Source organism: Pseudoliparis swirei, chromosome 6 (assembly GCF_029220125.1).
Source record: "Pseudoliparis swirei isolate HS2019 ecotype Mariana Trench chromosome 6, NWPU_hadal_v1, whole genome shotgun sequence".
Lineage (NCBI taxonomy): Eukaryota > Metazoa > Chordata > Actinopteri > Perciformes > Liparidae > Pseudoliparis > Pseudoliparis swirei.
In genome coordinates this window covers 11754389-11778439 of record NC_079393.1, presented here as the reverse complement: position 1 = coordinate 11778439, position 24051 = coordinate 11754389, and the positions used below count along the sequence as shown (strand labels likewise).

Genomic DNA, 24051 nt, shown 5'->3' with positions numbered 1-24051 from the left:
CTCGGGGTATAATATACACCTGACATTAGCTATTCGTTGTCATGGTTGCGACTACTGTGTAAAGGCGTTTGATTGACGTGTCGCTGACTTGTTCGCTTACAGAAGTTTACGTTAGCGATTTGAGGTCTTTATTATAATATTGTGACACATGTTGCATTATTTTGTATTAGTATTAACCCAATACAAAATGTCTGACACACTTAAAAACGAAGAGAAGTTTGGAGCAGTTTTATTTCAGGTAACGTTGTCTACCTATATATTAATCTATTTTAGTGAATATAGTGAGTTGGGTCAGACTAGCTATAGCTAGCTAACGCTAGTTTTCACGGATATCTCACGTAAACAAGTTGACTAAATTATGACCACAGTGCAGACAATTTTAACATTGCTATTTCTTTTTCAACCTTGAATACATTTCGATAAACGACCAATACCAGATATCCACATTATGTACATCACATAACTGCAATTTACAGGTTCAAGAGGATTTGAGACAACTCAAATGTACTCTTGAGAGTGTCAATGAGATGGGGACAACACTGGACATTCAAGCCTTGGACGCCGCCATTGGCAAGACAGAGAGAAGCATCAGGGTGAGGATGCTTCCTGCAGAATAAGCACTGATACCTGTAATATGAAATAGATAATATATATTGAATATATAAATCTAAACACATCCATACATGATATAAGTTATATATATATATATATATATATATATATAGTAGCATATATGCATTTAGTATAATTTGTTATATTATTCTATATAGTTATGCACTATATTTGTATTCATTATAAATAGAAGCATGCAGATGATTATCTGAAAAAAGTGACAAAGCAGCTGTTGGTCCTCCCAAGAATTGTAGACTTGCAAAAGAAGAAACAGATTCCCACATGGTAAGTAAGGAGAAGCTAACATGTGTTGTTTACTGTATAATAATTTGCAGTGGGAACCCTTACGTCCCACCATCTCGTTGTTAGAAGTATCTTCAGAATTGCATACATTATAGTGATGTGTATTGTGAGACTGAAATAGAGACATCACACAGGAAACCTTCCCTGGAGAGTATCCAAGATGTGCGTCCACAAAGGGAAGACATTCCACCTGGGGAAAAGGTAGATTATAACAATTATTTTAAATAATTAATATAGAGTATACGATCTACAAGGTAATGTAGACTGTAGTTAGGTAAGTTAGAAATTCAACTATTCTCTTGTATTGCGCATTAAGGCAAGTAAAACGAAATTAGATAAACTGTAGTAAAGCAGCACAATAGACACAAGTAAAACACATCAAACATCTCTGCTCCGCAGAAATATACATACATTTAAATTGTTGATATTAACTAACTCAAGTTTTGAAACTTTTCCTTTATCTGTTTTGATCAGCACAAGTTCGCGTTAACCAAGCGTGTGTTGAGTAATCCTGCTCATCCAAACAACAGAGCTATGATGTACCAGAAATTTGGGATATCACTCCCTGATGTCCACAAGAGGAGGACACATATAGTAAGTAATCTGACTATACATCTAGATGAACATAATTTAACCTGTAAATTAGAAATAATTTTAAAACTCTATGTATGTGACATTTATGTCAGTACCTCATTTTGATGCAAAGTGTACTGGTGGGTTTCCAGTAAATGGTGTGAATTTAAATATGCTACTTGAGTCCGTCCGGCCCTGGAGCCTTTCAGGCTCTTCAAGGTGAAATCAAGGTGATAGTTGATTCTTTTCATAATGATGAACTCCAATGTGTTGCTAGATTGAGTTGTTTACATAACAACCATGGAGTGTGTGACAGCTCATTCAGCTGTGGCTATGTAAAACTGAACACATGATATTTATTACTTTTTATTGGTTGCAGAAATTAGTCTACAGCTGGTACTTTGACTTTCTTAGTTGTGGAGCAGATTTGCACTTCAGCCTTACTGCTGGAAAGGACTATAATCAACTATAATAATACACTATAATCAGAATAATATCATGTCCTCTAGATAATTTCTCTCCACAGTGAGATTGATCTCGAGCAGAATTGATTCCCGTGTCTTGAGTCTTTGTTGATATTAATTGTAACATACAGCACATGCCTCGGGAAAGATTTGATTATGAAGCATTACGAGAGATTCTGCCACAACTAAGATGAATTGGATATCATTGCTTCTTTCCTTGATGCTTTCTCCCTTAATCCCCGGAATAGACACATCATGCTGGAGTAAAGCGTGATGTTCCAGGTCTGCATTAATAGATGCTTCAAGTATCATGTTTAGCGAGTAAGTGACATAAAGGTCACTTTGCTCAATGATGACAGCTAGCACTTGTCACAGCAAACAAATTCTTCTTTGCAAAGGTCGGCATTCGTTTTAGATATGTTTTCCTCACTTTATTTTCCAATATGTTTTCGGTAATCTATACCTGACATGAGAAATAGCGGCCAAGGCTGTCACTCTGATATAGGAGAGATGGAAGTGCTGGCTGCAGAAAGCGGAAAGCAGCAGATTGCAGCACATCAGCATTCTTCTAAAGAAACAGGCGCCTGATTGCTGTGCTATGGGCTACTGGTTTACAGCTGTCTCAGGACAGAAGTAGGTACCTGGTCCAGCATGCCAATAAGACAGCCGTAGCTTCCCCAACTGCTAACTACTGGCTCTCTGCCTGCTGCCTCCTCCTGCAACTCTGGCCAGCTCCTCTACCCACGCCAGGAAATTAGCTTTTGCATTTGAGCAATTTTACAAAAGGGTGCCACCTTTTCCCAACCCCATCTGAAACAGATGTGTGCCTCTGAGGGGATATTCTCCCAGCACCTGGCTACTACCTGTGGTCTGTCAGAGAGCTCAGTGGTCTGAGGAGAACGAAGGAGAGGACATTAGGTGACAAGTCTGGAGGATCAGCACAGCACAAACTTTGTGTTTTATGAATAATGACACATTTTAAACTGTTTATATTAAACTAGGCCAGCACATTTACTTCTGATTTTATTATGATACAATACTATGTATTAAAATGTTTTACTTTAGAAAAACAGAATTACTTAAAGGTTAAGATAACATTTAATCTGGGATACTTTGTGATCAATTAAGGGTTAGATGGGTTACAGCAGTGAGGCCACTGCCAGCCTCATGGCTTTCTTGAATTCGTAATGAATACAGAAAATATATTGTTTGTAATCATGGTGCTATAGTTCTCTCCTTTATAATTACTCTGCTAGAAAGTAATTTTTGGCAAGAGTCTGATTAATGGTTGGTTACCTCCTAAAATATCTATTTAAAAGAAAGAAACTGCTGGAGAAAAAACATTACATCTAAACATGTTCAAGCTTTAAACCTGTAAGTGTTTAATAAAGTTAGATGTAGCTTGGGCTTTGATTTGATTTTGTTAATGCAATATTTACAACCTCTGATCTTATAAAAATGTGTTGTTCAGGCAAAACATCCCAGAATAGTCCCCGGCCATGTGGCGGGTCTTCCAGTCACAAAGGGCCGTAATAGCTTGGTAATACCTGAAGAAACCACGGGGAAAGGTAAAAAGACATTGTATCACCTCAGCACCAACACTGTACCTGATATATGTGTATGTACTGTATAGATGCTCATTGAGTGGGCATGTCAGGTTAGTTGTTGTTTTAGGAATTTTTAACTTATATTCAGTGGGAAATTGCTAACTGTAATTTTCTTCTGTTACATTTAATTAGTGAGGTTTTTTCTTGCTGTTTTCCGAATTATTATTATCTTTGTCTGAAACTTTTATAAACAAGGACATTTTCTGTTTTCATCAGTGACAAGTTTGCTTCAAATGTCAATCCAGCACAAGGCCGCCTGTCTTCACTCCAGAGAGGATTCATGTTCCTCTACGACAGGTCTGCTCAGTGACTCCGGTGGAGTAGGGACAGCTGCCACTTGATTTGACATTGATGACTGTTTGCCACTGATTGATCACTAATAGAGTACAGTTAAGCCTGTCTATTTGTGACTTTAGGTCTGATGAGCTTGAAGTCCAGGTGTCCCAAGCAGCTGAAGTGGGAAACAGAACCTGGATCCATCTGCGAAAGAACAGGCGAGGAATGCACACCCGTCTGGACCACCAAGGCTCCGCCAACGACACCAAACAGTCTTATCCCTAAAAACCCTCATGTAAGATGACTGTAATAGTTTTAAATGTATGTTTAATTAAATAGAGAAAGACAAGGTGAACCAATATACTATTTAAATTCCTTTAACTGTTTTATTAAAGTCTAGGTCTCCCTGTGTTCTGTAGATTCTACCTGAGCAAGTTCCAGTAAATATCAGCAAATACGACTTTACCATCTTAATGGGACGGACCAACCCAATGGCGACAGATTTCTGTCACTTCAAGCAGTGCTTCAGCTTGTGCTGGAGCAGTGTGGTAGATGCTCTGGAGGCCCTGGAAAAGCTGCTCAGGGACTTCGCTGTGCCTCTAGCCAAGGTGAACGGGGAACGGCTAGTAGAGTTAAGCCATGTTTGGGAAAGTGGTTGGTTAAAAGCTCCTCCGGTGACCGGCTTCCTCTCAGTGCTTGAAAACCGGGAGGAGGTATTGAGTCTGGTCTTACGCCCGGGTCAGCGCTTCAAGGGAGAGGGAGGCATTGAAGCAGCTGCCATCCACATCCAGTCCTTCTGGAGGCGCTGCTTAGCCCGGACAGCCTACCTGCGCCACTGCCAGCGCAAGTGGGCGGTTGGCACCATCGCTGTCTCATGGTTGATGCACACTCAGATGCGTCACGTCGGGAAGGCCCTGCAGGCCCGGCGTTTCAGACAACTGGAGAATTTCCGCAGCAGAGCGCAGGTGATGTTGCTTATAATCATTGTGTGATTTCTCTCTCTCTCTCTCTCTCTCTCTCCATCTCTCTTACTTCATATTGTTTGCTTATGTTTTCAAAGAACACCCTTGTTTCTCTTTTTGTTGCTCAAACTTTATTTTATGACAGTGTTTTTACAATATCATTTCAAATCTATATTTAAGTCTCTAGCACTGACTACATGACAAGCAAGGGCAGAAATGGGGCAATACCATGTCAATAATAATGCTGGACATTAATTATGGGATGTAACTTAATAATATGTGCTGCGTTAGGGACTGATGAACAAAAGAGAATTGCAGAAATAAAGAGTGAGACGGATGAGCAGTTGAGAATGGTAAAAGTAAAGCGCGAGACAGATAAATAAAGTCAAACTGCAGCCACATAGCACGTTCAAATTGGATATTAAAACATGGACCATATCCAAACTCATTTAATTTAATGCGACTAAATCTTACTTAAAACATTTTAGGATTTTCTGGCGCCTTGTTGAGCCATGAAGACCAATTGACTCCATTAGGTTACGGAAAAAATTTCTAACTTCTTTCCGCCATAGCAGAACTTTGCAAACCTAAACTTAAAATATAAAGATCTTCTTCAATCTAGCTCTTCAAGAGCATTATGACTGCACAGTTTTCCAAGATGCACAATGTTCTGTACATGTTCCCCTATTCAGCAGAGATGTCATGTCTGTGCTGTCATCCGGGTTGAACATCTTTTGCTGACACAATATTAATTAGTGCTTACAAGTTCGTTTAGTTTTTAACATCGCTGTGCGTGTATGCATGCACTAAATGTATGTGCTCACTCTTTAAGCATTCATACCCTGTTAATTAAGCCTGCTAATCTTCCCCTGGCAGTAGCATCATGTACCTTGCTGATTGAATTAATTGTGAGAAGATAATTCTAAAGTAAACGCTTAATTTAATTAAGGTGGTATTTTATGCTTGGTTTGCTTCTGTTAGCCTAGAGAGAGATTGGCTTGATGTGCTTTAGCTATGCAATGATGATTTGTGTGTGTGTGTGTGTGTGTGTGTGTGTGTGAGAGCGCATGCTTGGGTATACGCGTGTGTGTGCGGGTGTTTGTGTGTACGCAACCAAGCCGCCCCTCTCTGATCGCTCCTTTTCTCCATCCCCAGCATCTGGCAGCCAACTGGAAACACATCCAGTCCTCCAAGAGGACCATTATCCACATCCCTTCATTAGGTAGCGTTCTCTGGCTGCTGCACACACACACACACACACACACACACACGCTAGTCCAGCAGCAGTCATCCCCTGTCTCACCAGTCTGTGGCCCTGGTGGAGCACTCTGTCTCGTTCAAATGACTCTCTGCAGGAAAGCACTCACAGGGTGATGACAGTCTCCATGCCAGGGAACTGAACAATTTAGTTTCTATCACCATTTAATTTGCAGATTAAGCCAATGAAAAGCCATGTTGTTGAATATTTGCAAGAGGTCTTATTTTATTGCTGTGCAAAACAAAACCCACAGACAAAAGAGGAAGAGGCTTTTGTGATTTCGCACCACACAGTGTGCAAGCTATATGATCCCTTCTTGTTCTAATTTCTCCGCGGCACTCACATTGAGACTGTAATCAGGCATGTGCATTGTAAATCATTGAGCGATTGTCTGAAATTATTAAGCCTAATTACTCGCAGATGGAATGCTTTATTTGCACTTGGGGTGGCTGCAGAGAGTGCTGTGTGAGCAAGGATAATTAGAAAGTTGAACCCCATTGTTGTTAATTAGCATGAATCCAATCATTTAATTACCTTGATTCAGTTGAGAATTCTCTCTCAGGCAGAAATCCAGACAGACATAAAGTACAATCCTGGCGGTGCCACTGGATGTAGCTCAGCGGTGACTGGACAGGGTGCAACAGGAGGCCCAGCACACTGCACCTGCTAGTTATTAGGCGAAATTAATCATCCGACTGCCCTACTGTGTGATTAGACGTAACTACCTATCCCCCAAGTCGAGTAGAGTACACATGAGAGTAGTTGTACAGAGCTACACATTTATAATAAAGCCATTTAAAGATGATATGAATTCTCATGCAGACTTTTGTGACCTTGATCTGACAGGATACTCTCAGAGCCGGCGTATGAACTTGAGGAGATATGATATCCTACAGAATATCCAAATAAGCAGACTGTGTGATATCAGAGGTAGGAGCTTTCCTTACAACCTCACCGCCATATACATACATTCATATTCTTTGTATGCTTTAATGTAAAAATGTGATTTCCTCATTGTCTTTGTATGTTTTAAGATGAACATGTGGAGGTGATCTACGTATGTCCCCGACATCTCGGAGAGGACATTGTGCACTATTACACCAGCCTCCTGAAGTGCGACTCCTCGGTCAGACGCTTCGTCATCCTCACGCCTGAGGCTATAGATTATTTCCCTGTAAGATAAATCACGTTTACATTTTGTGCGCAAACAACTTTGAAGAAACAAACCTGACAATGCATTTCCTTCTTAGATTGTACTCTAGAGTCGCCTCGAGCATCTGTAGTTTGAGAATGTTCCTCTAGAGGGTACTAGAGGAGATTGTTATTTTACAGTTGTCTTCCACTCTGTATTTAAAATGTTTCATTCCTTTTTACAGCTTTTTTATATTATACATCTTTGTTATTTCAGAGTAAACACACTAGAGATATATTAAGTTATACTTATAATAAAACAAACATGTAATGATCTCGAACTGGGGTTGAGTAAATAATAAAATTCCATATTAATTGGTTTTATTATCAGTTTATTCCATCTCACTGCTGTATTTAAAAAATGTGGAATAGTTTTGATTACCTTAATACAATAAAATGAAAATGTTAGTGTATTGTCTTTTTACATCCAGCCATTCTATCCATCTTTTTCTATCATTTTGCACTAGATTAAATGTGCAACATGACGTGGTCTTCTTCATTTCTGTCTATTGATTTTCCTGCTGTTTTGTTGTTAAACTGTTCCAGACGTGTTGTTGAGATGAATCACTGCTACCCATGGCTGCCAGCGCATTCTGCCACTGACAGAAGGGATAATTCTATGTGGATCAAATAAATACAGATGTGAAGTAATTAGTTATATTCCCAAGGAGCTCATTGCTAGCACACATTAAAGATGTGAAGGATAGGAGAGCCCTCCCACCGGCAGCTTTTATCAATAAAACCTACTGGAATACAGGAGAGGTTAAAACTCTGCTGGCTATTACAATAATAGATCTGTTGTGTGTACACAGTGATAAATCAGGTCAAGAAATAACCCTTGGAAGACACACTAAGAACTCTGAGCTCCAGCACAAATGCTTTTCCTCGTCTTTTCTTCCAGACCCATAACATGTGCCTATCCACGCTGCTAAAGTACAGTCCCCTCACCCTGAAGCGCATCAAGCACCTGATCCAGGGGAAGCAGGCCTACATTGTGGCCGGGGTGGCCCATGTGGATGACCTGGCAGTGGCTGATGATCTAGGAGTGCCCATCCTGGCTCCAGAACCGGCTATTGCACAGCTCTACAGCACAAAATCTGGAGGGAGGAGGATCTTCACTGGGGCAGAGGTGGACGTACCCCCTGGTCAAGGAGACATCTACACACAAAACCAGGTCAGAGATTAAAACACAAATGCATTCACAGACAGCATGACAGCGTGAGGTATTTTATCAGTGCCAGTACAGAAGACATTTTCACTTTTATTGGTAATGAATTATGTTATTTCGTTGGTAATTCACATGTGTCTCTCTTGGTTTAGCTTCATGGAACACTGGCTCGACTCATGACTCAAAATATTCATGTGCAGCGCTGGCTCTTCAAGATGGACTCTGAGCATGGAGGCCGCGGCACAGCATACTGTGACACGTGCCATCTCAGCTGCTATAACTGGGCTCTGCAGGAACGCCATCGTTGCGGTCCTGAGCTACAGAACACAGAATGGATTCAGGTAAAGATGACACTCGGAGGATTAGGACATTTTATTCACTTACTTTTGTGCAATGTTGTATTGAATTTGCTTGAATTTTGGTTTGAGTTCTTATTTAGTTCCATTATTACATTACTATTATATCCTGTTTTTATGGCTCCCCCGAAGCACTGGTTTTTAGAAAAGTGCAATGCAAATCAACTTTATTGCTATTAATATTACACTCATACCAATGAGGGCTCGGACATTTAAAGTTAACATGCGAACTAGATACTTAACAGATAAAATTACAGTAACAGCTAGATATTAAAATGGAGATTGTGATTCTTGTTGTGATGAGACAGCTAAAAAGGGTTGGATTCACTTCCGTCATTGAATAAATACAAGCTACGGTCACAGTGGGGTCAGAGAGATGACATCATTGTGCCAGAGTGGGCATTTTATCGGAACAATCGCAATGCTGGTCCCTGTAGTTCAGTATTTTGAGCATCATCCCCAGAGTCACAGAACGTTAAATCAATAGATACAAAATCTGTTTATACACGCAGACATTATTCATTCTCTAAGGCACACACATCAACTCGTGTCGATGTGTTGGGGAGAACAGCAGCCTGTCCAACGGTAGCCATGCCCAAACTCACCTGGCAGTGACAATTACATGACAGAGATGTTGGTTAACAGAGCACTTCTCGCTCTAGAAATATGTAGATATTTTTAGAAAACTTTTGTGCAGATTATTTTCACATAGATTCACAGCTAAATTAATTTGTATTAGAAAAGCCTTGAAAGTATATTGAAACAAACTAAACAGTTGAATTCTTTGATTGCAGCTGGTGTTGATGCTTTTATTTGTTTCTAACATTAATAACACTGAGCTTTCCGTCCCATAACTGTTGAGTTCATAATAATCACGGGTGAGGTCAGGGTCATTTGGATAGAGAACATTTTAATACCCCGTGAAGTAAGTTTCATTTGACTTTTGCTTTCCTCTCAAAAAATAAATTCTGATTTAATCGCACACCTATTCAAACAAATAAAATACAGTTAATCATTTACAAACCATTCATTTGGTACAGATGCAATCTGTACACCGCTTCTGAGCCCCTGGCTCTGATTTCTCATATGCTTACAAAGTAGCCTTTGATTTTCTGTCATGTGTTAATTACCGTATTTTGCCATTTAACTGGGAGCTTTGTGTCAACTAATTACAGGCTAATGATTGTGGGCTTGGAGCACAACGATTTTACTTTTTATTCCATTTGAAAGAACAGCAGTCATCTCAAGCTTCGTATGGCTCACTCCGTTTTGTTCCTATTAGCTCGTTCTTTGATTCATATGTATATGCGGTGCGGGGCTGTAATTGTTGTGGCATCGGTGCTGTTAATTATGGCGGAGAGGGGCTGAGCCACAGCCAAGGTCCATAATGGTGGCTGAGGCAGCACAGGAAAGTAAATGGGGTTTGTTTCACCAGCTGGGGTCCCATGGAGAGGGAAGAGTGCCGAGGCCCCCAGTGTAGGCCAACAGCCTCTGGGCTTCGGGGCCATATGGACACAACACTTTAACTGGCCTTTATTCTACACCTTGCTCTTTTAATCAAAGCAAAGCCCACATCCTGTGCTCCTCATTGCATGATTCTTTTCTCATGATGTTGTTTTTGCCTAAAATGTATTAGCCCCTTAATGTATGACATTGTTCCTCTGGGGTTTTACTTGTATACATTGAAGATAGCAACACTGTTGTTGATTAGATAGAAACATCTGAATATTTTATATCAGTGCACCTCTTCGCCATCCTCTCTTCACAGCAGCAACCGGATGGATGTTTAAACATGGCAGTATATTTTGAGATATAACACTCATTAACTTGCCACTTTGCAGAAAAGAAGTAGACCTCATTGCAACGGCAGCCTGCAGTGCGGAGGATATATGCTGAATAGTTACAACCATTTAAGCATTAAAAAGCTATGTTTAGGAAAATATTAGGTCTTCAATTAATTATTGATGCAACACAAATGATCAAATGAAGCGTTTTAAATATTAATTCATAATCACCAAGAATAACACCAGGATCATTGTTTACCAACAAATTAACAAATAAGTGATGATTGAAGTGCATATTACATGAACATGTTTTACAATTCAGTGGAACGTGTCACACCCTTAATAATCCCTGGAAAAGTCAAGAAGGGTTAGATTGTGTACTTAGCCTCAGTCTGCACAGACTGTGTGAATACTTTTGTAATTATTGCTTGTTCTGAAGGGCTCAGCATGAAGAAGCCTGACTCACAAGACTGCCATGTGGCCTTTTAGAATAATACCAACAATCAGATCCCTTCTGGCGATGTAAAAGAAAGCCTAAAAGGGAACAACAACAAGAGGGAGGAGGGTTTCGCATCCACACTTTAGCTTCCACAGAGGAGTGTGTTCCTCTGAATCTCGTGAGGCCCACAGCCTCCAGCTCAACGTTTCCGCCTTCAGAAAGCCCCCAGGCCTCTTTTAGCATTTACACAGAGAGAGGTTAAAGACATGTAGATCTTCACCCATGCAACGCCTGAAGGGGGCCACACACATTTAAGCGCTCACACAGCTTGCACATGGATCATTAGGCACAAGAGGGTAAAAATTACACCTAATAGCGTCAACAGATGGAGTATTTCTTTTTGCCACACTGTACAAACAGCTCTTGAGCAACACCTTACTTCGGTAAAGTTTGTCAACTAAATGGGTCATTTGATAATCACGACCACTGAAGAGGTACGGGAACATTTTCTGTCTAAATAGTGTGCAGTCTGTGACGAGTTTGAATATATAATGTTGAGCTTTCACATACTTAACCTGAATGCACCGTGTTGTTTTTGTGTTTCCCATTCATTGAAGAGCAGAAGTGCTTTTGGTGCATTTTCTAAGCAGAGGAAATGTGTCTACCCTTTTACAAAGATGTTACATTAGAACAGGGATGAGGAGAATGTGAAGAGTAACTTGATGTTTAATTTAGTTTTACAAAGTAAATGTGTAGTGGGTTGTGGTGGATTGAGGTTGTAGCTTCGGTGGGACAATGCTACAGAAAATAAATATTCATACATAATGTGTCACTAGTCAGATTGTAGCCCTCTATTCCAGAGATGTTCTGTATATCTCCTCCGTTGTTCCACCATGTAATGGAGAGATGCAATAGCAATCAAAGAGGCAGGTTAACATCTATTTTATTTATGACCAGATTGCTTGGCTTTATGTGGACACCAAGCAATGCCTGAATCCTATCACAGGGTACTGTACGCAGTTTAAGTCCAAATAATTTATTGCAAACTACCTCTCTTTCTTTTCTTCCTGTCCTGCTGTTTCTGTGAACTGCATAGGCAAAGTCCTGGGGTGAGCTTGCTCTTCCGTTAAAAATGACAACCGTTGCTTTACACTTTTTGCCGCACCATTGTGTGCTTTATGGCTTGTGCAGGGGGAATCACTGAGTAGCATTTGACCTCGCCTCTTACAGTACTTGAATATGAGGATGGCTGTTACATGACTGGAATATCAACAGCATAATCTCCAGTGAAGCCAGACAGTGTGTACTCAAAACAAAGTAACGCTCCGGATGGAACGATGAAACAACAAAGACATTATTTTCCATTCAGACTTTCAGATTTTATTGTGTATGACCGAATTAAATTCCTGTCTAATAGTCATATGCAGACATTATTACATCCAGAACGCTGTATTTAAAACAAGACTCAGCACTTGGACTTGTCATGGAGTCAACACAGCATCCAATGTAGTTTAATAACACAATGTCTATAAATGTATATACATTTATATATCCATATATATATATATGTGGTATATACTGAGTCATTGTCACTTTACTACACATACATGAATATATATATATATATTCATATATATATATATATATATTTGTATATATGCATTTATGTATATATATATTTACATATATATATATATGGAGTTGTTACTTTGTTACTTTGCTATATATACAGTATCTACATATATTTGGATATATAAATACATATATATGTATGTATATATGTATATATATGCATATATATATCTATATATATGTATACATACATTTATATGTATGTATTTATATGGATATATATGGATATATATCCATATTTATGTATATACAGTATATACACATGTCCATATCTATATATATATGCATATACTGTATATACATACAAATATATGTATATATATACATATACATGTATCCATATATATGGATATATATATGGATATATATATATATAAGGCAAACATGTACTTGAGTTACCAAACTGTTTCGGAGACACCAACAACAAAAGTTAGAAATTAACAGCATAATTAAGTGGTGAAACCATTATGGCATTTCCCAGTTACAGAAACAAGAGGGATATCGATCCCAGTCAAGCCCTGATTGATCCCCAGATAGATGGGCTTAGCTTAGGCATTCATCAGCTGCCCAGTGGAGAGAGTTGTTATTGAGGGCAGGTGCTGTCTCTGTGGCTGCGAGTTAAAGCCATTAGACTCCTGAGGCCTTCTGATAATAGGCTGTCACTCACAGATAGACCCTGCCGCAGTATCCATCAGACACTCGCACAGAAATTGAAGCAGCCACCAAAAGGCATCGAGGATAACAAGCAGTCACTGGAGTCATCCGGATAACATAAGGGCGTTTCCTATAATGTAGTCGATGCCTCGAAAGCTTTGATAATGCGACACAATAAAGTAGGCAGGACTTGCATGTGACTTGTGTTTGACAAAACGTGATATCCTCAGATCTGTCGCCAACTCATTTTCAGTGGATCCCTAATGTATGCACCTTAACTCTCTTTCTGCAGGAGTCTGTACTGCTGAGATATTTAGATGAAGTCCCAGGGTGGCTTGCTCGTTACGCCCAGCCTGCTAACACCTCCTGCTATCCCGACTGGGCCTGCTTCCTGAAGACATTCCTCAGACAAGGTCAGATACCTTTTGTCAGGCTCTGAAGTCTTTTTACCTGCAAATACAAACCTTTTGGAATATGCTAACAGTCATTTCATATGTCCTCCCTAGTTCCCAGATGTGACCTGACAAGTTTAATACAGTCCATGTTACTTTTGTTGATGATTAAACAGAGAGGTTAGGATGCTTTATTATAGGTAGGTTGTGTCGTCTTGTACTGTAGCCGTTCCTCTGTTCTCAATGTGTGCCCAGGCGGTGTGGTGGAGGCCTACCCCCCTTCAGAAAGTGTCACCTGCCTGACAGTGGATCTGCTGCTGGAGCCCGGGGGTGAGGTGACCATGCTGTCCTGTGGAGACCAGCTTCAGGGCTCCTGTCAACTGGAAGCTCTGGGCTCCACTGTTCCTCAGACCTCTGTACACCAAGAGACCTTGCAATCCATCTGCATGCGTGTGGGCCAAGCCTGTCTACAGCGCCTTATCGTGGGTTATGTCTCCGTGGACCTGGCTACCTTTCTGAACCGCGACACCATGGAGCAAAAGGTGAGCTAATGCTACACTAAATATGGTCCGGGCTGTTGCGGCATGTGGCGTCCAAGCTCTCTATTTCTCATTCTGGTGGAGGAAATACTTTTTAAAGCTGGGTAGGGGTTTCTATGGGAGCAGAGGTGTCTCCCCTAGTGCTCCTCTGGGATTTGGAAAACAGACAAGGCAAACAGTGGGCACAGGGACCAAATGTGTCACAAGGCCATCTAATAAACTGTCAGGTCTTATCGTGTCGATACACTGATTCCACCATTTAAGGCTTGCCCTTTAACCTCGTAGTGCCGAGAAATTCAGAGGCACCTATCTTTCAGACAATAGGTCATTCTAAAGTGATTTGGCAGCTTCACAGGGATGCCCTGTCAGTGTTTAACCCCGAGCTGCTTACCTGCAGTGGGCTGCTGAAACGTGTCTCGTTATTATAGCGATGCACCATCGAAGCCTTCCCTCATTTGTCAGGATTAGGTTTTGTTGAAACCTTCTTGATTTATGATATTGGAAATGGGCTGCTTTATGATGGTTTAACCTCTGCTCCCAACATGTGGCTACATTGACTGCTTATTGATCCAGAGCTGTAAAATGAAATGCTTTGTTTATTATGTGGTTCTATACAATATTAAACCTGCAAGGGAGTGGAGAAAGCACAATATCTACTTTACAGTTTAAAATATCGGTATAAAAAAGGACACAAAATGTATTCTTTTCTTACATTAAATATGTATCTTCTTCCTATTCAGGATATTTCAATACACCTCTTCTATTTATTTTCTTTATTTGTGTTTGTGTTCTAAATGTATTTTCTGTATAATAAATGTATTTGGATTTGACATTAGCTGAGGGCATGCTTGCCACTAGAGGGTAGTCTCTTATGGATTAGATGTTAACTCACGTGTGAGCAAAGCAGTGTTCAGACAATGCCATTTGTATCTCAAATATATACTTCTACATGTATAATAATATACATGTTTTGTTATTTGACTGCATGAGTATTATACATTTCTTTACGATTTAGAATACAGATTTTGTTATCGGTAGTCTTTGCACGGACTATTGGTTTTATACATTATATAAATGTAAATATAAGAATATATATATATATATATCTCACAGTATTTCTTCGATTTTAGGATTCAATTCAATCTTTAATTTGTAATTTCAGTGACACTAAATTCAGAAAATATACCATCTCTCAAATTTATTATAGGAACTGAACCTGCTCTTTTTTAAACTTGATATAAGCCTTACAATTAATTTTCTATTTCAATGTTGACCCAAAATTGAATGGGATTCACTGACAGCATAATTAAGAACAGACTATAAACAGCATGAGCTTCAATAGAGGCAGGAACATTAAAGACATATTCTTCACCATCTCCCCGCACACAGAGCAGACAGGGGAGAGCCACATGGGCAAACCTGTCTGGATTTAAACATCAATTTAGATTCAAACCTGTTGCTAAAAGCTGCCTACTTTATTTGATGGGAAGAAGTGGGTCACATATGTTTGCCCTTGCAGTCTCCCCTCACATTGTGGAACGGTGGGGCCCCAGCTGCAGCATCAGGGTTTTTAATGAAAATGCAAGGCAATAGAAAACAGGTACAATCCAGGCTTACATTTCCCACGGCTTTGTTAAGAGTGACAATGAGACATTGGAGAAAGATTTTTAGTGAGTCGAATGAATGGCACGGTTCAGTGTGTCCATCACTCAGGCCCAGGTATCAACCTGATGCATAGTGTCGGTCCTGCTGAGTGCACAGCATACTGTTAAACTTTGACTGAACATAGACAACAAGTTTTTAGATGTGTACTGTTTAAAAACATTATTTTGAGTATTTCTTCAATTGGAAATATGTTTTGGTATTCGTACAGCCCCTTTAAAATGAATAGAGTTTTATAGTTTTGAACTTAATTCCCTGAAATAAGGTATTAATCAATTATTCTACCGCAAAAATCATTATAATTGATTTATGATTTTGATTATTTTTCAAACAGAACTGGTACATTTTTCAGCTTGGAGCTCCTCAGAAGTAAAGTTTTTTGTTTTTGTGTGTGTCGTTTGGATGAAACAAGACATTTGAAGAAAATAGAACCGTGGAAAATGGGAACGCCTTTTCCACTATTTTCTGACTTTGGTTAATCGAGAAACTAATTGGGAGATAAATCAATGATGAACATGAAGTTAGTTGCAGCCCTAGACTATGAACTATGATTCATGACATATTTGAATTTAATAAAACATGTAATGTGGCTTATAAGCGAATCACTGTACTTGGTAAGATGTCCGTGTGTTAGTGGAGATAAAATGCTCAGATTCCAGAGACTCAAGTGTTCAGACAGGCACCGATTTGCATTCAGTGGCAGGAGCGTTTACTTTGACAAATAGGAACAGCAAAGGGAGGCAGCCGACTGCCACTTAGTTATTAACAACTCCTTCACTGGTGATTTATTTGCCACTTTTGAAGAGAGGGCATAGCTATTAGGTTATTATTGGGGAAATTAGCCCTGTTTAAGCAGAAGGCTATGACCATACCTGACCCCTTAATATACTTCTAATGATGCCATTTACTATACATATCCGAACTTAGCTTCTCATCAGACCTGTGCCAAGCAAACTAGCCCACGGCAAACTGAGTACAAATACGCAGAGAAGGATCTACTTTGTGCACGTGTCATTCCACAACTGAACTACCTAAATCTGTCGAGCACACACCATTAACCGTGTCTTCCTTTCCCTTTCCCTTTCACATGGAAAACACTGTTGGGATTAAAAGGTAATTTTAAGGTTTGGTGGGTGAAATACTTTGATGTTCTATTTTTGATTTCTTAATTGTAATTTAAGTTTATAGTGTCCGTCTTTCTCTTCTGTGACACAGAGCTCATAATGTTTTGTTTGCAGGTGTGGGCTATTGATCTGGACCTCACATACAGTGACCAGCTGGCCATGACCCAGATGCTTCTGATGATGACTGGAGGAACCCTGAATTGCCGCACAGGCTGTTTAGAAGTACCAATGCCAATCCAAGACAAATGCAGTGAAGATCCGATTGCAGCCAAAGTACCATTTTTTATTTGCCTATGACGACATTTGTAATAATGTAAAAATGTTCAAACACGGGAGAAGGTTGATTTTAAATGCTAAACATTTGAAGTTGTATACTTTTACAATGTCCTCAACAAGAAAGAAACTGCCAGTTCTCAAGCAAGCTGACAGTTAAGAGGATATTATTGTATCACTGCAGTAATCACAACGATAGATCAGTGTTTTCCTCTTTATTTTTTGTTAAATACAACTAAATAATGTAATTACGCACTGAGCTCAATTGCCGTTTGGGTGCTGAATTCATTATCATTTTGATAGATGAGCCTAAATAATCAACACATTAATAATTCATAACATTTTCATTATGCATGTGTATGCATGCTTGAACACCTCATCAACCTGGTGCCAGGCCTTAAACAATAGAGTCCTTTTATTAGCAGAATGCCTGAGTTTATGCTTGTTAATCGGTGACTTGTGTTATTGTATCAAGCATTCATTTAGTCGGTATAGCCGGGTGCTTCAGTCCAGCAGTTGAGCCACCGCGGTGTTTAATGGCTTTACCAGTGGCCATCATTAGGGGCCTCCATATTACAAACACAATTAAATCCCTGTTGGACACTTTTAGTGTTGTGTGAGGGTCCTGTGTTTGACAACCGCAAGCACACACGCATCACAGCGAGTTATGGGCCATCTCCTGAGCTCACGGAGGCTTAGGCCTGCTCTCCTTGTCTCCCAAAGGTGCTTGAGAAGCAGGAACAGTGTTATCCTCTTGAGCCCTGCCACTTTTAAGTAATCAACCTCTCTAGTGGTACTTATGACACTCGCATGCTCAGAACCCCTCTGTTATGGTGATATGTATTGTGCGTTGAGTCGTCCTTTAGTGCATTTGGTGGCGCTTTTGTCTCAAATTGAATACACAAATGTGCAAAACTGTGGTTTCTTTGATTGGCATCATACAATTAAGCTCATCTTGTATTTGGCATGTCTTCTAAACATTAATTGTTCCTCCCCGCAGTTAATTAAGAAAGGCCCAACAGTTTACCACATGTTCCCTACACTCATCATGTTTAGTAATCACACACACTCCCCAACCTCAACAGTGACCCTAAGGACATGTGTATGGGGTTCAGCCATCTCTACTCCGCCCATTTTACACACAACACCTATTATACTTTAACTCCTAGTGTAAATACATACAATGCTTTTGTCTTGTTTGAGATTCAGGAAGACTAATGGCAACAGTCAGAATGACATTATGTGTCTCTTTCTTGGTTTCATGCTTTTTCTTTTTGTCTTACAGCCTCCTGTGGTTAATCGTTATGCAGTTATTGGAAGCCACTTGTTTCACTCAAACCTTTCCATGTTGTACCATAATGTGTTCTTCATGGTGTGCAAGGCTCATGGCATAGGATTTAACATGAAGGTAAACACCTAATATCGTCCTTACATCTTGTCCATTTTGTGGCTCAGATTGGTTTATAACTCCGCCAAGTTTACACCTCAAAGTCTGTTTACAGGACTTGGGGAGTTCTACTGCTAATGGGGAAAAAGCTGCACAAAGTTTGAATAGGTGCTTCGAGTGATGTCACTTGAGTCAGTGTCGAGTGAGTTTGAAAAGCTTGAAATGGAAGAAAAAAAGTATATTGGTGTGTGCAGTCAGAAAGAAAACCTCTTTATCCGGCTCGTCATCTCTGCTTGAGGCTAGCAGGTCTAGGATAAATTAGATGCTAAAAGCGGAACACATCGAACTGACTGTCACGTTGCATTGTGGGTAAATGCAGGAATCTGGGTTTTAACCAGGAAGAAGAATATATGGAATATAAAAGGGGATTTCTTCTAGTTCTGCCCTATTGATGTTGATCTGAAATCGTACATCAAGTGTCTGACAATGTTAAAGGAGTGCGATGCTGAATCAGAGGAGTGATGATGGAGCTCTTCTTTCGACTGTGTGTTTGTGCTTCTTCATTTTCAGAGGAAGCAAGGAACAGTTTTTGCTCTCTACGATAGCAGTGACCGCTGCACCGTTGGAATGATGTGAGTATTCCTTATTGCATCAACGCCATATTCATACAGTTCATATACATTCAGTAAGTTTGCTTTACCAACCTTTTCAAAATCACAAGCACATGAAAAAACAGTAGAAGATAAGGTGGATTAGAGCCGTCCCCAGAGTGAGAGTAAAGACAATTCTTTTAGAGGATTAAGATGCCACCTCTGGCTTTGTAAATGTTACAAACTCTACAAGTTGTAAAGCAGAGGGTTATTTAACATATTTGTCACGCAAATCCTTTAGCTGTAACAGTTAAATCCAGCTGTGCTCATCAACCTAAAGAGTGAAGATGTTGTCTACTGAGAGTTTCATTTAAACCAACACCATCAAATGAAACAAGGTGATTGTTTCTTAGCTGGCAACATGGGGAGCGTTAGTAAACTCGTTTGTTTGGGGTGTCGTTAATAGAACCGTCTCTGAAGATCTCCAGGGAGCACTGGTGACCTTTGCCCGGAATCTGTCAGTCATTCATCAGGAAATATCGCCCTTTAAAATGCAAGGAGAAACCAATTTTAAGGTACCATTTTAATGACTTAACGATCCCTCCTCATCTATTTAATGAAACGTGCATCTTCAGTCAGCTTGAATGATTGTGTTGAAGTAAATATTGTATACTTTCAAATGAAAGACTGAATAATAATGAGTAGTAATTAAACTTATTTTATGTTTTGTTTTTGGAGGAGCTGATCAAGAACATAGAAGCTGTACTGCAGATGACTGTAAAGAAGAAGGTGCGATCTGTGGAGGATAAGCCAGTTGCATAAGACAGCCGTGAATATGGAAATCCTTGAATTAAACATTGATCAAACATTCAGACAGCTGAATAAATTCCTGAAAAAACATTATCAGAATCTGCACGAACAGTTCACTTTATCTGTTTCCGTCTGCTCCTTCACAATAAAAGCCCCGCACCGGAACACTGGTGAACTAATATCGTACATTAGGTTGTTCAGCTGTAGTAAGACGGCATTGCAGGCCTAGCTAGAAAATGCACGGCCCTGCACTGCATAAACCTTATAATAAATGGTTTTGTAATGTGTTTTAACGGCTTGAATGTAGTTAAATATTGGAAAAGCTTATGAAGAAGTACAGTTAACCATGCACAATATATTCCACTGGTTATTGAGTCGTCTTCACTCATTCATTCATTAAGCATTCATTTATTCAAATTATATAAAGCGATTTTATGTTGTCTTGGAAATTGCAGATTAATGAGTAAACTAGTGTATCATCAAATTAGTATAGTGTTTATGCACTGCACATAGTTTGTATGTTGAGTATTTGTACATGCTGTATTCTCCCTTCAAGAGGAACAAATGCGCGGCGCTGCGTGTGCAAACCGGAAGCTTTAGCGGGAACACCAGGTCAGAGCAGCCGCACTCTGCCAAGAAGCGCTCCTCGCGTCTCGCGCAGCTTGTGAGGACAAAGCGCGTGAGCTGCGCGCGTGGATGCGGACGCGTCGCTCTGTGTCGATGTCTTTAGCAGAAGGACGTCGTTTGGTTTACAAGCGGGGACTCACTTCCGGTCACGTTCGTTGTCCTTGTCAAGTGTGCCCTTCTCCCCACTGTTACGGACGTTTCTAGACGTCATGTTGTTGTACACCAGCTGATTTGTCGGTAGATGTCATCGATAGCTAGTCGTAGCTCTCTGGTTGTTAGTAGTGTGCATGCAGTCCAGGTGATTACAATAAATACATTTTAAAAAACAGCAGGAAAGGTAAATCATTCTACTTTTCACACACGTCATGACGTTTCTTATGAGGAAGCTGCACAGCATCTTTCTGAAGATCGCCCTGTTTCCGAGCACGTTGGGCAGCACCGGCCCGCGGCCAGCCGCCTCAGAGGTGCTGACCTGCCACCTGCTGCAGCGGGACCTCCCGCCGTGGACTTCGTACTGTGTCCGCTACAGCTCCGTTCACAACGACCAGTTTGGACTGTCCAACTTTAATTGGAGAGTCCAGGGATCCAACTACCAGATACTGAGAACAGGCTGCTTCCCCTTTATAAAATACCACTGTAGCAAAGCGCCTGCACAGAACCTGGACTTTGAGGACAGATTTTTCGCCGTGTTGAAAGTTCTTAATCTGGGTCAGTAATGATAGTTAATGCACTTCTTTACTGCTTTGAAATACAGGATATATTTTAAAACACTATCACTGTGTCCTTTTACTGCAGGCATCCCTTGCTTGGCGTATGGCATTGGCTGCTGGATGGTGGTGGGAGCTGCAGAGACAGTGCAGACGAGTGTTGGACCTGTCACGGTCTATTTTGCCTACAAAGAAGAAGAAGGTGCACAGTACTAAACCATGAATACAACTATTTTGAGTGTTTTTTTCAAGAGACTCTTGTCTGTCAAGCTGCTGGACACATTGACTGAAGGGCCATCGTATGTCACTGGTGCTCTTATTGTGTGACTGCACTGTTTCATTATTTAAGATTGAAGAGTAGTGGAGGAGTCAGCAATGCATGTTATTACACCGACACACAATACTTGCATGTACTGTTTGTTCGGAAGGCTGACTTTACATTAACATTTAATCGGGGAAAGTTTAGGATTTCTGCGAGTGTTTGACGCTCTACCCCCATTTCCTGCATGTTTGCAAAGCGATGTTCGGGAACGTGGTATCAGCCTCCAGTAGGTTACGCATGTCTGCAGTCAATCATTGTAAACGTATGTTTTTTGCCACACATATTAAAGGGTGTAAAATGACAATGATGATTTGGCTGTAATGGTTTTCCTGCCACGCAGACTTAACGCCACTCTTGAAAAATATATAGTTGTAAATAAGGTAATTTTCTGAAATAAATCTTAAATATTTAAGTGATACCAAGTGTAATCATTTATTTCACCCATGTCTTTTGCTTCATTTTGTGTAACAGGATTTTAAATAACCCTGGTTCATTTATTTAAGGGTAAATTAGTGATCACTATGCATGCAACAGATAGTCAATAGTGTTAGAGAAAACCCAGTGACAAGACAGGTCTGATAAAATAGGTTTTAATTACCAACGTGTGGCCTTTGTATAGAGACATCTGCATCCCTTCCTTCCGGGCCTTCACTGGACTTTGATTTCTAGTAATGTGCTTTGCTGACGGGGCACACTTACCTCTGCTGCAGAGTCCTGCTCCCTCCGAGAGGCAGGTTGACAAACTGCCATATTGATTTCTTCACTCCTCAGCATCTCCTACTAATAGCATTTATCAGGGACCTCAATTTTCTGTCCTTGGCCTCTTCATTTTTAGCAACAATGAAACCGAGCAAATAATTTCTTGTTGTACATGTAAATCAATGCACCTTCTGACCTTCTTTGCACTTGAAGGCTGCGAACGTGCTGTTCATGATGTACCGCCTCATCACGAGTGTCCTGTTTTGTAAAACGGGCTTGTCGCATGGAAGAGCATTTAAAAGGTAATTGAATCCAATATTTAAAAATATGTTTATCGAAATGTGTTAAATGTTCCGTTCCTCGTGGTCTTATTGTGGCAGTCTCCATTCATTTTTAGTTCTGGTCAACAATTATCCGAGCACCATCATAACCTCCCCCCCCCCCCAAAAAAAGATAATAAGAAAACTGCTTTGCTTTTCTAAATAGAGCACGCTAATAACTGAATGAGTTATTACACAAATAGTTAAGATTTGTATTCTAAGCAAAAGTAACTTGTGTAAAAGAAATCCAACCCTCATGCAGAATTCATGGGCAAAAAATCCTCTTAAACAGCGTGATGACACCACACTATCTCTTAATCATACTAATTGCCTTGAACACAGAACATTCAGACACACTTATGGAAATCTGATCCATAGTATCAGGCTGCACTTAAATCCCCCTCCTTTCATTTCCAACCTTTCATCAGGACTGGACATGTGCATGGGGAATGCTCAGGCAACCATGTCTTAATTACTCATTGACCCTTTGACCCCCGAGCTGCATTGATACCACCGTACAGCCAGACGCAATTGCGTGGGGTTGCAACTGACTACAGCTTTGTCTGCTGCTTTTACAGGATGATGTGAGTCAGTGAAATCTAAACTGTGGAGCATGTGAGTACATTGTATTTGTTTTCAGGGCTTCACCTTTGAGTCACTCTAATCTGCAGAGGAGGACACCCCTTCAGCTCCAGCAGAGGCTCAGCATTACACACCGAACCTCAGGCGACACGAGGGCAGGTTTAGGGTATCTGGCCTGCAAATGAGCTGCTGCAAATTACAAAAATACATCCGCATTTGGTGCGAGATTGATGCCTTTCAATAGCCGTTGGAGTCTAGTCCTGTATTGAATGTTCTAAATTACCCAACACACATCTAATCTGGTAATGAACAAAGAATTAATGCCTATTTGGCAAGTTTAATTGCATGCGAAAACTGGTAATAAGTTGTGTCAAGGTGAAATCTTTAAATACTTGTACTGTTTAGAATTTAGGTAAGTAAAGCAAAACAAGTGCTGAAATTGAGTGTACTGTTGCTGTAAATTGTTAATGTTCAACAGTGAAATTGCTAATCAACTTGCACAGAGTTGTAATTATCTTCTAATTAGCTAATAAATTCTCTGTTTCTTCAGAGCAAAAAAAAAAAAAAAGGCACAAACCATGTTCATCTTATTGAAATAGTTGATGCAGCCGATTCTTCAATCAATTATTGAGCAGGAAATTCACAGCAGTTATTTCTGTCATATAGATATATGGCTTGGCAGAAACAATTATTGTGTGAACAAACCCCTGCAGCTAATATTGGCGAGGTTATCATTAT

The 24051-nt window shown here is 40.1% G+C and overlaps 2 protein-coding genes across 4 annotated transcripts; both read left to right on the top strand.

Moving 5' to 3' along the window:
- The first annotated feature begins 72 nt into the window (after positions 1-72).
- iqch (IQ motif containing H) lies at positions 73-21011 on the top strand. 3 transcript variants are annotated; one of them, XM_056417462.1, is made up of 22 exons: positions 73-238; positions 477-593; positions 803-897; positions 1050-1116; positions 1390-1509; positions 3424-3520; positions 3776-3856; positions 3976-4130; positions 4255-4443; positions 4579-4800; positions 5953-6019; positions 6902-6985; positions 7090-7229; positions 8148-8420; positions 8567-8755; positions 13572-13692; positions 13927-14213; positions 17111-17269; positions 18555-18677; positions 19227-19288; positions 19713-19821; positions 19985-21011. In XM_056417462.1, the coding sequence occupies exons 1-22, from the start codon at positions 149-151 to the stop codon at positions 20066-20068; spliced, it is 2931 nt and encodes a 976-aa protein (XP_056273437.1). In that variant the 5' UTR covers positions 73-148; the 3' UTR covers positions 20069-21011. The 3 variants fall into 3 exon arrangements, 2 of the variants coding, with proteins under 2 accessions (XP_056273437.1, XP_056273436.1); XM_056417461.1 differs by having other exon boundaries at positions 4255-4800; XR_008832121.1 differs by lacking the exons at positions 18555-18677; positions 19227-19288; positions 19713-19821; positions 19985-21011 and adding an exon at positions 15730-16985 and having other exon boundaries at positions 4255-4800; positions 17111-17197.
- On the top strand, positions 20078-22130 carry c6h15orf61 (chromosome 6 C15orf61 homolog). Its single transcript, XM_056417464.1, has 2 exons — positions 20078-21391; positions 21479-22130. The coding sequence occupies exons 1-2, from the start codon at positions 21049-21051 to the stop codon at positions 21604-21606; spliced, it is 471 nt and encodes a 156-aa protein (XP_056273439.1). The 5' UTR covers positions 20078-21048; the 3' UTR covers positions 21607-22130.
- The last annotated feature ends 1921 nt before the right edge of the window (positions 22131-24051 follow it).